This window comes from Chiloscyllium punctatum, chromosome 37 (assembly GCF_047496795.1).
Source record: "Chiloscyllium punctatum isolate Juve2018m chromosome 37, sChiPun1.3, whole genome shotgun sequence".
In the NCBI taxonomy this organism is placed as follows: Eukaryota; Metazoa; Chordata; class Chondrichthyes; order Orectolobiformes; family Hemiscylliidae; genus Chiloscyllium; species Chiloscyllium punctatum.
The window spans coordinates 18,769,657-18,787,625 of record NC_092775.1 but is presented as its reverse complement, the minus strand read 5'-3'; the positions used below and the strand labels follow the sequence as shown (position 1 = coordinate 18,787,625).

Here is a 17,969-nt window from a genome sequence, read left to right as displayed (position 1 = left end):
ACATCATCGCCACTACTCTCTCTATGTTAGTATCTTGTCGTTCAGTGGAGCAACCATTACACAGGGATGAGGCTTCAAACAGTGCAGAAGATTATCTTTTATTTGCAAACATCCAAAGTGAACAGAAAGTGAAAAAAAACTGCCTTTCTTTCCAAGAATACAAACAAATTGCCTGCATCATGCAGCAGTGATTTTACAGTCAATGAGTGATCACTGCACAAAGCTCTCATCTACTGGAATTGGGTATCAATGAAGTCCCAGCTGGCTTGTGGCACCCTATCGTACAGTGCCGTGTTCCTCTTGCAAATGTTTTCATTCTCCTCCTCAGAAAACTGCTCCTGCTCTTCCAGTTCCTCAGCATCCATTGCATTTGCATGTTGCTTGCTATAGTTGTGCAGAGCACGGCATGCCAAGATAATACAGCACCTGTCAGGGTTTATACTGCAAGACACCACCAAACATGTCCAGGCAGTGAAACCTCATCATCAGGAGCCCTATCATCTACTTCACCAAAGCCCTGATCATAGGGTGGGCTGCAATGAATCTGTGCTCCACCTCAGTGAGGGTGTAGTGCAACAGTATCATCAGTCATGGTCACAGTGGGTAGCCCTTGTCCCATAGCAACCAGCCTGATGAGGCATCTGGATCCTCAAATGCAGCAGGAGCATGGGAATTGTCCAGGATGCATGAGTCACGGTAACCTCCCGGGTATCAGATGCAAATCTCTGAGAAGTGGAATCAGTGATCACAATCACTTGCACATTGCTGGAGTAGAATGCCTTCCCATTAGTGAAATCTGCTGGGTTGTGATACAGCCCTGTCAGCATATCATAATTGTAATTGATGGCACCCTGCACCTGGGCGAAACCAGCTATGTTGGTGAGCCCTACAGCCCAGGCTGTAGCACTGACTTCATCACAGGGAACAAAATGAACCTGTGTGACCCATCAGTAGCTGTCTTAATGCCTTTGTGGGTGAACGATTGAGAGATCTCACAGAGGTTCCCCTTGGCTCCATGGAAGGAACCAGTCACAAAGATGTTCAATGAAGCTGTGACCTTCCTGGTCACCAGGAGAAGATGGTCATCCACTCCTGGTCACAGGTATCATCCAGCAGCTTGAACAGTTCAGTCATGGTGTCACAGAACATTGCTAACACTGAATCCTGCTCAACCAAAGGAATTGTCCTCAAGAATGAAAGATTTACTGGCAGTTGTGGCCCTCCCACATTCTGAGGAACCCTTACAACTGTGACCTTTTCTTGTACTTCCATGCCAGGCTCCTGCTGCTCTGGTGCTTGCTGTGGATTTGCATTTCCTCTCTCTCTCGCCACCTTCTTCGCAAGGCAGCCATTGCGACGATCACATCTCCTGCAGCTGGATCCTTCAGTGATGGCTGCAGTGAACCTGAATTGGGAACATAAGGAACAGAACAGGTTCTTAGCTATAAAAAGAGCCAGTGCTCACATCTCCTACAAATAGCCACAGAACATTCTGTGTATTGTAAATGGACAGTGGATTCTGACAAGGATTGCCATGCATTAAATTGTCATGCCAATGGGGAGGCAAGTATTTTGAAGAGTTTTTCCAACATAGAGCAGTAGAGTGTTAGTATATGGAACCCTCCTCTCCCAGCCCCACATATCCACAAAAGACATCATTACATATAAGAGAGTCTTGAGTTTTGTTCACAGTTCAGGTGGAGAGGGATTCACTTCTCTTGAAAGTCTTGCATCAACTATGTTTGATGTGGACAACAATTGCCTTTTTTTAATGTCGGCTGTTATTATTTTTGCAATACTGATATACTGCAATATTTGTAACAGTTACATGGTCAACATTGCTTCCAACTAGTGCTTGCACCCCACATACGTGGTACACTATGTATTTCAAACGTACAATGATATGATTGCAAATGATGTGAACCTGCATTCTGCGGGTGGATAATTGATACAATTGCCGCTTGAAGAACCTTTCGTCACTGAGAAGTGGAGGCCATGCTTCTGCCCATCAAACTGACATTGACTCTATTCACCCTGGATGTTGTCCCAGGCATTTTCAGCTACAGATCACTTGTAACAGTTGGCAAGTTGTAAAGAGAAATGTAGATCGCATTGGACACTATCAATACCGTACTCAGCCTGGTCATCAGGTACCCATCCCCTAGAACCTCCATATTCCATTCTAACGTGCTGCCCCTGGCCAGCCCATCTCCACTCAATGCCCACACATTGAGACCCATCACATCAGACTGTGACTCCTTTCCTTTCCCCTTGAGCTTTGTCACTGTAGTTTTGTAATGTCCACTGGTATGCAACACAATCCTCCTGTGGAGGCCACGATGGTGGTAACTACAATCTCACCCCACCTCCTCCAACATTCCTTTGTCTTCCTTCATTTACAGATTCCCTATTTTTATTTATTATTCATTCACAGGATGTGGGCGTCGCTGGCTGGTCAGCATTTATTTCCCATCTCTAGTTGCCCTTGGGAAGATGATGGTGAGCTGCCTTCTTGAACCGTTGTAGTCCATGTGCTGTAGGTTGACCCAAAATGCCCTGAGAGTTGGGAATTCCAGGATTTTGACTCAGTGACAGAGAAAGAATAATGATATATTTCCATGTTTAGATGGTGAGTGGCTTGGAGGAGAATAGCTTGTGGTGTTTCCATGTACCTGTTGCCCTTGGTGGTCATGGATTTGTAAGGTGCTGTATGAGAAGCTTTGACAAATTTCTGTAGTGCATCCTGTAGATAGTAAATGTTGTTTCTACTGAGCATCGATGGTGGAAGGAGTGGATGCTTGTGGATGCAGTGCCCTTCAAGCGGGCTGCTGTGTCCTGGATGCTGTCAAGCCTCTTGAGTGTTGTTGAAGGTGCACCCATCCAGGCAAGTGGAGATTATTCCATCGCAATCCTGACTTGTGCCTTATAGATGGTGAACAGGCTTTGAGGAGTCAGGAGGTGAATTACTCTCTGCAGTATTCCTAGCCTTTCAAGTGCTCTTATAGCCACTGTATTTATATGGTGAGTCCAGTTGAATTTCTGGTCAATGGTAACCCCCAGGATGTTGATTGTGGGGATTCAGTAATGGTAATGTTATTGAATATTAAAGGCCTTTAATTTACCTGTAAGTACCTAGCAGGACGGGATACATCTGTGAAAAGAGTAGCCAAGTAAACATTTCAGGTCCTGATATTTATTTTAGATACCTGATATATAGAATGTTCTGCTTTGACTTAAGGCTACCTCTTTTTTTTGTAGGATACACCCACTGCAGTGTCACTTGGGTTGCGAATGGAGGAAATGATTTTTAATTTGGCTGATATGCATCTATTCTTCAATGATTTAGAGGTAAGAAGAAGCTTTATATGAACAAAATAAATCCATCATAGAATGTCAAGTCAGAATCTCGAAATACCTGCTTATTCATAATTGCCCAGCAAGGTAGTTTCAGAAATACCTGTTAATTACAACAAGATCTTTCAAAATGTGATTATTTCTATTCAGCTTCTCCAAAATGCACATTTTAAAACTGATTTTCTTCTAATTTCTCCTGAAAAAAGTATCATCTTGATAAAGCCTCATAGACAGTGACCGTGCTCCAATACCTTTTTTAAAGTGTCAGTCTCTCTCAAGTAAACATGAATAAGAATAACATAAAGAAAGTCAAGTTACGTTGGTGGGTGGGTGAGGCAACAAGTGTAGAGGAGAAATTAGTCCTGAGCAGCAGGGTAATGCAGATAGTTCTGTATTCTCTGCACCAGCCAGACTTCAATTCGGTTGAGTGTCATGGGTCTGATTATTGGACAGGATCTTTGGAAGGTGTTCAATGTGCTGAGGTCCAACACTCTCTGTGTCTAATGCTGTTTTTGAGTAATATCTGCATATTCGCACTGGATCTTGTCAGGCTTGGTAATGCTGGCTGATCTCTGCCTTTCTTGTTCTCTGGAATGCTGCAACAAGTTGTGAAACCTCCAAAATTGTATCAGCTCAGGTCAGAGCAGGGCACAGTCACATCAAGGACTCATCTGATCTGGGGCACCAGGTGGCACATTTACCCATTGACCTGCATTCACTTGCAATGAATCACTGCTTTAGTTCTGCAGCTGTGTTGATGGGTTTGGTTATTTATACTTCTGTGTGTTTGTGTGAATTAAATGCCATTGACTTAATTAAATGGACTGGATGGGTCTACTTTGATCAGAAGTTTATGTTCCTTTGGACATATTTTACTGTTCAAATAACATCAGACATGTATATACAAAAAGACACAGGTAATCCAAACTCATTTCCTGTCCATAATTTTTTGAGGAATTTCCTCACTAAGTAACATGATAATCCTCACCTTTACTGCACAATGCATATCTGATAGTATCCAACCGCAATAAAATGACCCAAGAATGCTAGTCCTTAATGTTCCTCATCCCGATTCTTGCACATAAATGGATGTTTGTTTAGCAAGCTTCTTGCCCTATCAGATAAGTGTAGATTCTTGAATTTTTTAGGCAACATATTTAATAAAGTTCTATTTCAGACCAGATATAAAGAAGAAATATTTTTGAGATTCTGAGCTATTTTAAGGAACAACTGTGTTTACTTTGATCAGCGCAGCAAAAGTCTATTGCTTAGAGGGCATTAAGGTTAAAATGGTTAAGAGAGATTTGGGGCGCTCATTTTGTCATCCTAAGTGAAGAAAAAATGAGGGATATGAGGGTCAGGGAATGGGAGAGCCCACAGCACCCATCTGTACCCCAACCCCACTGGAAGAAAAGTTGGCAGCAAACTGACAGCCCAACAAGTAGCCTGTCCCACAGCTATAAAGAGCATGATGGGATAAATTGAAGCAGAGTGGGACTTCGGCCCCTCACCAGGAGGAAGTCCCGCCCTCTGGAGCTGCTGACACATCTGATTGTCCAGCAGCTCTAGCAGCACCAGAACTCCTCAGTTACCACTGCAGGTACTGCAAGCTGGACTAGGAGACTGAGTCAAAAAACCCTAGAGGGTAGTGATTTGGGAAGCTTTGGGCAGAGGGTTCTGTTGACACTTGTGAGAGGTGGGAGGTGGAGTAGGTTCTAAAGTACATGTGATTAGGAAGGAAGTTTACTAACTAATTGGGGAGGAGGGGGTGACCCAAAGATAGTTCTCCTTTCTTTCCCATTGCTTTAAACACTTTCTACCAGAACAATTTCAATGCCCACCCATCATCTGTGATATGGGGATAAGTTTTGGGGGTTATCGGAAGGTGATGAGCTAGCCAAGCTCATCATCACTGCCTCTGTCCACTGAAAGCCCAGTTGGTGAGCACATGTAATATTCAGCTCCTAGAGGGTTGTGATGGCAAGTTATATCACAGACTTTGAAGACACTGTTTTATCAAATAAAATATCTCTGTTGGAGCAACTCGTGCCACATTCCCTTATGGAGTGTGTGATGCTCACTTTTCAAAAATCCTGTATGCTTCTTAGCACAGGTTGTTCTGTTTTGTAATTGAACAGCCTTTCCACTTATTCTGTAATTGTAGGAAGCCTGGAGTTTATTGTTAAATGATTGCATATCAGTAGTATTTGGGCAGTTGGAGTTATAGAGTCATAGAATCATACAGCATAGTTACAGACCCTTGTTAAGTACATTTAGGGGTTAGACCTTCAGTAACACTGAAGAAAAAATGTAATTAACACAAGAACATAGAACAATAATTGCTGTGGGTATTGGGAGAAGATATGTCTGACATGGTCCCTTCATTCAAATTATTAGGAACTCCATTTGCTAATGACAAATCTGTATAGACTTGGTGCGGTGAAGAGGAAAATACATATGTTTAAGCTGAGAACAGAAGTGGCAATGTGTCAGAGCGGCCAAACCTAATTACATGGAAGAAAAGACAGAGGGAAAGAAGAGAAAATCAGATGCAGGAGTTTAATTGCCTCCCAAGCAGCATTCAAGCCCCCTTTGCTAAGTACTTCTATGTGCTTTTGTAAATGTGGTCAATGCTTACATAAAGGGATTTAGTGTGATTGAAAGGCAACCTTTTCAGTGCAGAGCTGCCAATCCCATTCACTTAGACTTTAACTCATAGATGGTTATTTGCAGGAGACACAGGTTAATTTCAAAGCCACCTGTTAAGTCTGCTGCAGCAAGAGCATGCGTAGGGCAATGAGAGAGCAGAGGTGTCTCAGCAAGAGAGCCATCCGCTTTTCATCAAGTATGTTTGACATGCCGGGTTCAGACACATTCAGGAGACAAGAGAACCATTTTTCTCTGCCTTGAGCCCATACAGTCTTTAGAAAATGGTGCAATCAAGTGGTGAAATAGGTGCCAATCTTCTTGCGTTTATCTGCACCTGAATAGTTTGGTACATGATCATTCCCTATGGCTTCGCTGGCATCTACACTAGATATGGATGCATCATAAAAGCAGAGTTACAAAAGCTTACAGCACAAAAGCTGCCATTTTATCCATCAGGTTCTCTGTCCTCAGCCGTAAAATCACAGAATGGTGACAGCACCACTGGCTCACCATGATTGTGTCGGTCTCTTGAAGGAGCAGTTCACCTCATGCACTGCCCTAACTACCCCCTGCAGCCCTACAAAGTTTTCCTTTTCTGATAGCGATCCGATCCACTTTTGCAAACCCGAATCAAATGTGCCTTCTCTGTCACTGTCAGGCAGCGTATTCCAGGTCCAAACCAATCATTGCAGGAAGACGTTTTGCCTCACATTACCATTGCTTCTTCTGCTAACTACCATAAAACGGTGCACATTGGTTCTCAATTCATCCACCAGTGGGAACAGTTTCTCGCTATCTGGTCCATCAAGACCCATGGTTTTGAACACAGCTAGCAAATCTCCTCTCAATCTATCATTCTTGAAAGAGAACAGTACTAACATTTCCGATCTTTCCATGTAACTGAAGTTAATTTAATCCCATGTTAACTTCTACTTTAATAAAAATTACACACAAATCGATGTCAGATGACTGCACATTTTCATATTTGTGCCAGCTACAAATAGTGGACTGGCCCAAATAAAGGTCTGTTGCTATTGCTTCCTAAGTTGTTATTTAAATGTTTCCAGACCCAAAGTGACAGGCCAATATTATTGATAAACAATTTTATCTGAAGTAAAAAAAAGTTGTTTTGCTGCCCAGAACCAGTTGCTGATTGCAAGTAGCCACAATAATGAGGTTGCATTTGTTACTGTACATCTGCCAGGCCACCCGTGTTTTGGCTTTATTGAAGGCCAAATGAAGGAAGTTAACGGGAATTAAATTGAGCAGTTTCCATAAGTAATAGCTGATCCAGAAAACTGGTTGAACATTTCCCCCACCCAGGAATGAGAAATAGTGTCTCAGTCACTCACATTTCCTCCGATATTGAAGCATAAACTCTCAGTTTGCATTAGAAAGAATTCCTACATTATTGCAGTCCTGAGCCAAACCTGGATAGCCAGGACTGTGAAAGATACATTCTCAAATGATTTGTTAAAATAAAAGCTACAAGCTACCTCCTTTGCGTTGAATTACAAAGTAAGTAGGCAAAGATTGGTCTGCTAAATATGATAGATTCACACACACACATATACACTCTCCCTCACACTCACAACCCCCCACCCCAGACACATACACACACACACACACATGCACTCTCACACATGCACGCACTGTCCTACACACGCACGCACACACACATAGGCACTCCTATACACAGACACGCACACAGATATTCACACACACTACTACAGACACTCACACTCACACTCACACATGCATCCTCTCACAGAATTAGACCACTTTACACTCACACACACACATATACGCTCTCTCACAGACACTGACAAACCCCCACCCCAGACAGACAGGTGCACACACACATACACACACACACACGCATATATACATAAGAACGTTTGTGGGGTGAATTTTGTACTTGCAGAGTTACATTGTACTTTGCTCAAAAGCTGCATGAATCCATCTAAGACTCTGTTAACTCATTTTTTTAGATTAGAATCAGTCTAAGCATTATGGTATAGACAACAGAACACGGGGGCTAACACCATCAACATCTTATCTGGGCTGACACCAATTGTTACAGTTAACCTAAGAAATGTTTTTAAAAATGTTTTGTGATTTACATATGAAAGAAGTGAAACTATCATGGTCATTCTAACAGATGAGAGATTTAACAAACAATCAAGGTATTTTTCAATGTATAATTTCACTTACATCACACCTTTGCTATAAATTCTGTGTCTTGCAGTTGTGTACTCCACAACCACCTGTGTTATGCTTTCCTTTATTGGTCAGGGTATTGAATACAGAAGTTGGGAGGTCAGGGAGGAGTTGCAGCTGTACAGGACATTGGCTAGGCCACTGTTGAAAAGATGTTGTGAAACTTGAAAGGGTTCAGAAAAGATTTACAAGGATGTTGCCAGGGTTGGAGGATTTGAGCTACAGGGAGAGACTGAATAGGCTGGGGCTGTCTTTCCTGGAGCGTCAGAGGCTGAGGGGGGACCTTATAGAGGTTTATAAAATCATGAGGGGCATGGATAGGAAAAACAGACAAAGTCTTTTCCCCGGGGTGGGGGAGTCCAGAACTAGATTTAGGGTGAGAGGGGAAAGATATAAAAGGGACCTAAGGGGCAACGTTTTCATGCAAAGGGTGGTACGTGTATGGAATGAGCTGCCAGAGGATGTGGTGGAGGCTAGTACAATTGCACCATTTGAAAGGCATCTGGATGGGTATATGAATAGGAAGGGTTTGGAGTGATATGGGCCGGGCGCTGGCAGGTGGGACTAGATTGGATTGGGATATCTGGTCGGCATGGGCGAGTTGGACCAAAGGGTCTGTTTCCATGCTGTACATCTCTATGACTCTAAGGAGCAGCGCTCCGAAAGCTAGTGCTTACAATTAAACCTGTTGGACCATAACTTGATGTTGTGTGATTTTTAGCTTTTTAGATTTATGTGTTTAACTTCAGTTTTTGATTACAAAAATTTGTATGTTCAGAACATTTCGTCCAACCCACTACAATGTCTCTTTCACTTCACATTGCCAATAATGGTTAGTATCAAAGTCTGTCATCAAGAAACATTTGATAAAATGATGTGCAGCGTATTTTGTACTCATTCATTGAAATTGGGTGTTGCTGGCCAGAACAGAATTTATTGCCCATCCCGAATTGCTCATAAAACAATTAAGACTCAACCACATTGCTGTGGGTTTGGAGTCATATGTAGGCCAGAATGGCATAAGAATGGCAGGTTTCCTTCCATATAAGGATGTTGGTGAACGATATGGTTTTGTACAACAATCAACAGTGGTTACGTGGTTATCGTTAGGCCAGTTTTTTCTTAAGGTGGAAGTGGGTACTGCAGATGCTGGGGATTAGAGTCAAGATTAGAGTGGTGCTACAAAAGCACAGCAGGTCAAGCAGTATCCAAGGAGCAGGAAAATCGACGGTTTGGGCAAAAGACAGGAAGACCATTCACTTGCCTTTCCTCCTGCTTGATTAAATGCTTCTCCACACCATTAATTTGACCATGGGGTCAGGCATTAAATGCTGCCCAGTGAGTGGGAAAGGCCGTGACAGGTGGTGTTCGATATGGGAAAGGGTGAAAATCACACTAAATTATTATGGCGCTATTTGACCTATTTTACTCATTCCTGCTAAAGGGCTTTTGTCCAAAACGTTGATTTTCCTGCTGTTCAGATGCTGCCTGACCTGCTGTACCTTTCCAGCACCACTCTAATCTTGACAGTTTTTTCTTAAGTCCAGATTTTTATTGAATTCAGACTTCACCATCTGTTGTAATGAGATTTGAACCCATGCCTCCCTGGTTTCCGATGGCATTGTTACTATAGAGTAAACAGTCAGAAACTTTTTCCCCGGGTACAACAGAGTGTTACAGGGGACATAAATTTAAGGTGAAGGGTGGAAGGTATAGGGGGATGTCAGGGGTGCGTTCTTTACCCAGAGAGTGGTGGGGGCATGGAATGCACTGCCTGTGGGAGTGGCAGAGTCAGAATCATTGGCGACCTTTAAGTGGCAATTGGATAGGTACATGGATGGGTGCTTAAGCTAGGACAAATGTTCGGCACAACATCGTGGGCCGAAGGGCCTGTTCTGTGCTGTATTGTTCTATGTTCTATGTTCTATGTTATACCACCACTTTGGCCCACCCTCCCTCCTAATTTCACTACATTTACGTATGATTTGGATGAATATCTTTCGAGCTGCCAGTCTAAGTTTGCTGATAACAATCAATAAGCAGACTTAAGTAGTATAGATGGGAGCAGAAAATTACAAACGAATATCAAAGGTCAACGGGCCCTTATTGCTCAGCAGCACCACCAAGGAGGCAGTGGCTGCTTCAGGAAATACATTCAAGACTCAGGATCATAAAGGAACTCTGGCTGCAGGTTTGGAAAGCAGGAGGAGATTGGAAGCAGACTTTTTAAGGGATGGGTGTTGTTCAACAGTGTGGGCAAGGAATGGCTCTCCGTGGATACCAAGTCCCTTGATCAGATATTAGTAGCCTTTGAATGAAGGACTACCTCTTGAAACCATTCAAGCAACCTTGTCAATGTTTGCATTTCAGGCTTCAGGCTTTCTGTATGCCAAGTACCCTGTGTGTTGCTGGGAGAATGGCCCTCTCAGTGGGCTGAGGTCTCTTAATTGCCCACTTGAGTATCTTAATCAGCAGCAGGATAGGAAGACCATTCACTTGCCTTTCCACCTGCCTGATTAAATGCTCCACCATGCCATCAATTCAACCATGGGGTCAGGCATTAAATACTGTCCAGTGAGTGGGAAATGTTGTGACGGGGTGGTGTTCAATGTGGGAAAAGGTGAAAATTACACTAAATTATTATGGTGCTATTTGACCCATCTTACCTGCACCAGCTCTGTTGTCAGTACCGATAGTGAAGAAGTCGTTTGTTATGCTTTCCTTTATTGGTCAGAGTATTGAGTACAGGAGTTGGGAAGTTGTGCTGAGACTGTACAGGACATTGGTTAAGCCACTGTTGAAATATTGCATGCAATCCTGGTCTCCCTCCTATCAGAGGGATGTTGTAAAGCTTGGCGGGATTCGAGGTGGGGCATTTGCAGGGATGTTGGTGGGGTTGGGGGGGTTTAAGATGTGGGTGGGCTGAAGTTGTTTTCCCTGAAGCATTGGAGGCTGAGGGGGGACCTAGTACAGGTTTATGAAGTCTTGAGGGGCATGAATGGGTTAAGCAGACAGGGTCTTATCCCTGGCTTGGGGGTGTCTGGAACTGGACGGCACAGGTTTGGGGTGGGAGGAGAGGGATATAAAAGAGACCTAAGAGGCAACGGTTTCATGTAGAGATGGCACGTGTGTGGAATGCGCTGCCAGCGGAAGCAATGGAGGCTGGTACAATTGCAACATTTAAAAGGCATCTGGATGGGTATATGATTAGGAAGGGTTTGGAGGGATATGGGCCGGGTGCTGGCAGGTGGGACTAGATTGGGTGGGCATGGGCGAGTTGGACCGAAGGGTCTGCTTCCGTGCTGTACATCTCCATGACTCTATGACTCTGATCTCCTGCTTTTTCCCCATATCTGTGAGTACTACTACTATCCAAAAAAAAACTATTCAATGACTTCTTGAAAGCCTCAGTTGAACCTGTATCCAACAGATTTCCAGGCAATGTATCCCACACTCTATTCGCTGAGTGAAAAAGTTTTTTCTCACATCCCACTTGCTTCTTTTGCATTTCATTTTAATCTGTGGTCTCTTGTTCTATTTTTCTATTATGCGTTGAAACAGGTTCTCTCTATCTACTCTGTCCAACACAATCATGATTTTGAAAATGTCAATTAGATCTTCTCTCTGCCTTCTTCTCTCCAAAGAGTAAAGTCCCACTTTCTTCAATCTATCTTCATAATTGAAGTTTCGCATCCGTGGAACCACTCCTGTAAACCGCTTCTGCAGACCTTCTGAAATGCATTCACATCTTTTCTATAATGCGGCATCCACAGCTGTACACATTACTCCATCTGAGGTCCAACAAGTGTCTTCCACTTTGGACCCACGGAAGATAGATCAGGGTATATTTGAAATTGTGAGAAGCTAGGAACTGTGGATGAGCAGTGAGATTTGGAGGTCCAAGTACTGCAATCATTAAAAGCTAGTAGATATGAGTTAAAATTAATTAAATAGGCAAATGGAATGTTGGCCACCAATTCAAGAGGGCAGGAATGTAAAAAGTTCAAAGCCAAATTACAGCTTTACAGTGCTGTGGTGAGACCCTACATGGATTGGAAATACACAGCATAGGTATCACACTGAATGCATGCAATGCAGACTCAACAGAATGATGCAGGGTCTGAAAGGGTTAAATTATTAGATTAGATTAGATTAGATTAGATTATTTACAGTGTGGAAACAGACCCTTTGGCCCAACAAGTCCACACTGACCCGCCGAAACGTGACCTACCCAGACCCATTCCCCTACATTTACCCCTTCACTAACATTATGGGCAATTTAGCGTGGCCAGTTCACCTAACCTGCACATTTTTGGATTGTGGGAGGAAACTGGAGCACCCGGAGGAAACCCACGCAGACACGGGGAGAATGTGCAAACTCCACACAGAGAGTTGCCTGAGGCGGGAATTTGCATCTTCTTTGGTATAAATGGTTAAGGGATAATCTAATTGAAGTGTTTATTTATGATGGGTGAATTATTTTATGAGAGAGACTATTTTCATTGGTGGCAGTCCAGAACAAGAGTGCATAACTTTTGAAATTAGTGTGAAGACATTCAGAGTGATGGCAGAAAATATTTATTTCTGCAAAGTATGCGAAAATTCTGCAACATTTTCTTCCAAAAATCTGTTGAGGGGATGGGAGGTCAATTGAACATTTCAGTACTGAGGTCGGTATATATATTTGTTAGGTAAGAGCATGAGAGGTAACAAAACCAATGCAAGTAGCAGACATTACGATGCTGCTTAACCATGGTTTAATTGAATGATGCACTAGGTTCAAGGAGCTGAATGTCCTGTTTCTATGATGCATGATACAGTGAAGTACAGAGTTAATTCTGCCATGCGATTGTTATTTTTCAGTTATTTCAGCACTGCAGTTAGCATTTTGATTTCCAGTAAGCTCAGAACAGTGAGTGTGTTGGGTAGAGTCAATCACACTTTGAAGAATCATAGAAGCCCTACAGTGCAGGTACAGTCCATTCAGCCCATCAAGTCTGCACTGACCCTCCAAAGCATATCCCACCCCTTCCCCCATCTTGTCCCTGTAATCCTGAATTTACCATAGCTATTCCTCCCTAGCCCACACAACCCTGGACATCATAGGGCAGTTTAGCATGGCCAATCCACCTAACCTGAACGTCTCTTGACTTTAGATATATAGATTTAACTGGGGAACATTAAAGCAAATTCAGCAACTGCATTCCCATTAGGGAGCCACATTGACAGGACAAAACTGTAACGTGCTGAACTTACTCTAATCCTATTCAATGAGGTGGGGCTCATACCATGTGGGAAGAACCAGTTAGGTCATCATCTTCTTCAGTATCCTGCTCAAAGACAGGTCCAGTAATTATTCACTGCAATACAGCATAGCGACATGACGTTTTTTATTGACTGGTGAGGTGGAGATACAGGCTCAGAGCTTACCTCAGTTGAAACAGGAATCAAACTCCAAACCTCCATGCTGTTGGCATTAAACTGATGCACATTCTAATCGTCTAGCCAACTGAGGTAAGTCCCTCCCCCTCTCCCCAGTAGGTCGTATGCTGTACATTTCCACAAATACAGACACATTAAATCATAAGTCATGTGAAAAGGTCATTCAAGCCATTTAGATCAGACTAATGTAAGTTTTGGAAAGATCTGCTTCTGCAATTTTCTGTATTCAAAAGAAATAGTGACTCTGTAGCCAATGCCTTCCTATATTTATTGAAGGATGGGGACCGAAGTTGATATCCATGTTTCTTATATTTCACCTGCATGCTAAAGCTTTATGACATAAAGTTGCACAAGCTTTAAGACAAAAAGAGCGAGCAGAAAAATGTTTCAAAAAGTAGCAATAAAGTAGTCCTACTTGCCAGTCTGAACTAGTGTCTCGGTCAATTTCTGTACAAGTCACTTAGTCAGTAATCCGATAGTGGCTGCTGATGGGTTCTGAGGTAGTGTCTCAGTTAATTTCATGGTATTTCATTAAGTCAGTAATGTGATAGCTACCAGTGTTGCACGTTCCTGTACTGAACAATCAGTGAAAAAAAAGTAGAAAATGGAAAACACAGACCCCAAGCAAATACCAAACTGCTTAGGCAGTTTGAACTGTGCCTTAGTAGGAGCTGGGTCGGCTGTGCAGCCTATCACACATGGTTAATCCACAACATCCATAGATTCAACTGGGCACTGGTCTCCACATAGAAAGGGTACCTTGTGCTCAAAAATCAGTCACAAATTTTGGAAATGGGATATAAAAATACCAGAGTTGTAAATGTGCAGCAGGTTGATTGCCTGTTTAATTTTAAATGAAATTGTGGTTGGGGTCCAAACTCAATGGAGAATTTGGGCTCTTTTTGGTCCATAGATGCAGATTAATCTCTTATATAGTTGTGGCATTTTTTTTGCTTTTAATTTAAAAATATCGTTATTTCTTGACAGGTAAAATTTTCTAAAAAACATTATCGGTTCAGATAGGGCCATCCCATGAATTCAATTGTTCAATATGCAAGTAAAATCTTGCCTAATGCAAGACTTTGTTCAAAGTCTAATAGATCTCTGAACAATTCTATAATTTTCACTGTGTGCACACAAATGCAATTGCAGCTTTTAAAATACCAAGTTGAAGCCTGCTTTTCAATGGAGTTACTTTGGGTAAGGGGGAGGGGGCTGAGGGTCTCATGTGAATGGTTGTATTTGTTGATGACTCAATTCTTTGATTTACAATGTTTGGCTTTTGATTGGGGGAAATGTAAATTTCCATCCCGCTGCAATTTCTGTAAATGGGAGAACAGGGCTCAGGCTTTTAAATATTGAGTTAACAACCAGTGGGGTCTTTGAGACTGATGGGAGAGGAATAACACCCCTCTCCATCAAAACTATGGGGCAGCAATGGCATTGTGGTAATGTTACCTGACTAATACTCCAGATACCCCAAGATAATGTTTTGGAATTTGAATTCATTAAAATATATCCCAAAATATTGCATTAAAAAGCAATCAACATGTTACCCTTATCGATTGTGTAGGAACCCCTTTGGTTCACTTACGTCCCTTTATGGAAGGAAATCTGTCATCTTTGCCTAGTTTGGCCTGCAATTGATGCAGGCCCACAGTATGTGGCTGATTCTTAACTGCCCTCTAGGATTATGGATGGGTTTTTAATGCTGGCCCAGCCAGAATTACACCCTCTGATAAAGAAATTTTAAAAAAACTAGCCAGTTCTCCTGGAAGGCAATTGAGAGGCAGGAGAATGTCCTGCAAAAAGTGAGTTTGCTGCAGAATCAACCTAAGGCTCAATCTCTTGATTGTAAAAGTATCAAAGACATTGTCTTTCTCACTCTGCCAAGCATGGGAGAGAAGACAAAGACAATTAAAAAGTTCAGACGTGTATGAGGCTGTAGCCTTCTGTCATTTGAAATGATCGGACATAGATTTGTTTGAAAGATGTATTTCCAAATGTAGCTGTGGCCTTAGAGAGAGAGGCATAAAGCAGTGTTTCTCCCCCAAGAAGGAAGGAGAACAAGGGAAGAATTGGTAACTATATCCCCGTGGGTATCTCTCACCTATGTCTTCATAATTAAACATTGTATTATGGGTGTGGTGCATACTTGTCCATCTGGCCAATGAATGATGCATAATATAAGTCAACAAAAGAGGAATAAAGCATTATGGAGGATTCATTAAAGAAATTCAAGATTTGTAGAACACGGTTTTCCATTTAAATTATCCAAGATAAATTATTTTTGAACTATTTATTTTAATCTGCCACAATCAAAAGTTGCATCAAAATCAACTAATCTTGATCTACGTTAAGAGACTTGCTTTCTGCAAAAGCTTTCCTTATCAATAGCTACAAAAATAGCAGACTTTGCAACAGAATTCCTATGGGAATAACTAGAGTATGTAATAATAATCCTTTGGGATTTTCGTTACAGTACTTAAATGGAAATGCAGAAATTGCACCCAGAACCTCCATGACTGTAAAGAATAAGGTAGATTTTTGAATTAAAGAAGTACATTGTTAAACAGCCAGTGTCCACCTACTATTCATGTGGTTTTATCTTCCCATCTTAATATAAAATCTTTCCAACCTGCCTTACAGAAAAAAAAGGTACAGGATAAGAAGCTAGTTATATAAAGTTGGCAGAACCTCTCTCTACATCAGGCCAAATTTGAAGCAATTGCCTCACAAAGAAAATCTTTAGGAATCATATTTCCACTGAAATCATGCTCAGCCATTTAAAGGGGCACTCTACCTACCAGCTGTGTAGACAGCAGTCTGCACAATATAATGGGTGATGTACTTACATCATTAAACAATTTTTTTCTGCACAACACAAAACCCTAGAACTTTGGAAAGGAAGATCTTGTTTTATAAGAAATACACAGATAACCTTTGAAGGAAAGGAATTATTTGTTTCAGCACAAGGATTGCAAACAACAAAATTTAGTTGAAATTGTTTCTGAAGTTCTCTTGTCACTTCCTTCACACACTCTGACTAACACAAATTTCCTATTGCAACAACAATAATAGCAACCTGTGTTGACATAGCTCATTTAATTAAATAATCCAAAGCACTTTACAGAAGTATGACACCAAGCCACACATGAAAATCATAATTCAGATGATCAAAAGCTTAATCAAAAAGGCAAGTTTTAAGAAGTGGGTTTCTTAAAGGAGGAAAGTAAGGTTGGCAGCTGGATAGCTGAAGACAAGGCTGCCAGTGGTGTAACGATTAAAATCAGGCATGCTAAAGAGACCAGAATTGTAGGGACATAAATATCTTAGAGAGCTGGAGGAAATTACCGTGAGGAAGGGCAAGGCCGCAGGGTTTAAAATGCAGAAATAAAATCTCTTTCACACTTATCAATATAATTTCTTAAGAAAACGTAGCACTTAAGCTGAGTTTTCAGCATATAATGGAATAGCAGCAGTATTTGAACTAGTTATATATGTTCTGTAAAACAAAATTCAATCTGATTTTAAAGACTGTCTCCTGCAGCTCATGTTCCTCATTTGGAAAAGATGGTTTTCATGATACCTGCTATAAATGTCCTTTCTTCTAATTTCTGGTTATGGCCATGGTGATGCTTGGGTGGTACCTATTGAAATCTGGGTTTCTTTATCTGTCAAATCAAATAAGAATGCCCAGTGAATCCCTCCACCACCTCTGCCACAATTCCCAACAAACAGTCCTTTCCAAAGGCTGCATAGCTTAGGCATACTCTATTTCTCCTCATTATGCAACCCTGTGATAATAAATTTTTAACTGATTTTCTCTCTGCCCTATCTGATCCAAACCAATCACTGCAATGATCTGGTGTCTCAGCTGATTACCATATTCCAAGTGGCAAGTACAGCTTGATTTCTGTGTGCTTACTTTACTATTCTGGAAATACATTCTATCCTTCTGTTGGATTTTGTAATGATGTCTGGACATTGAAAGTGGTCTGTTTACAATTACTCTGTCTATGCCAGCAGAATTCCATTTATTCACTTGTGCACCAAATATTTAGCCTATTTATAATATGTGTCACTGCTTTGTTTAATTTGTTGTACATCTTCCTAATTGTGTGTTTGATGTAAATCCATTTGCTAACACTTTGTTGCATTCTGTAAGTTCATTGCTTGGTTTCTTGTGTCATATGCAATCAACTTTAATGTCTGGTTCATTCACAAAGGAATGCAATGGAAAGTGTTCTGCACTTAGGTCCACACATTCCCATATTTAACAAATGCAATGTTTGCCCTCACCT

General features: G+C 41.7%; 1 protein-coding gene across 6 annotated transcripts in view; it reads left to right on the top strand.

The window, feature by feature from the left end:
* LOC140462906 (protein phosphatase EYA1-like) overlaps window positions 1–17,969 on the top strand; it is a 251,083-nt gene that overhangs the window by 210,019 nt on the left and 23,095 nt on the right. For all 6 annotated transcript variants that reach the window (XM_072556368.1, XM_072556373.1, XM_072556370.1 and 3 more), the window contains one exon: window positions 3,259–3,348. In XM_072556368.1, the coding sequence (XP_072412469.1) occupies window positions 3,259–3,348 (90 nt within the window). The remainder of the gene's footprint in view (window positions 1–3,258; window positions 3,349–17,969) is intronic.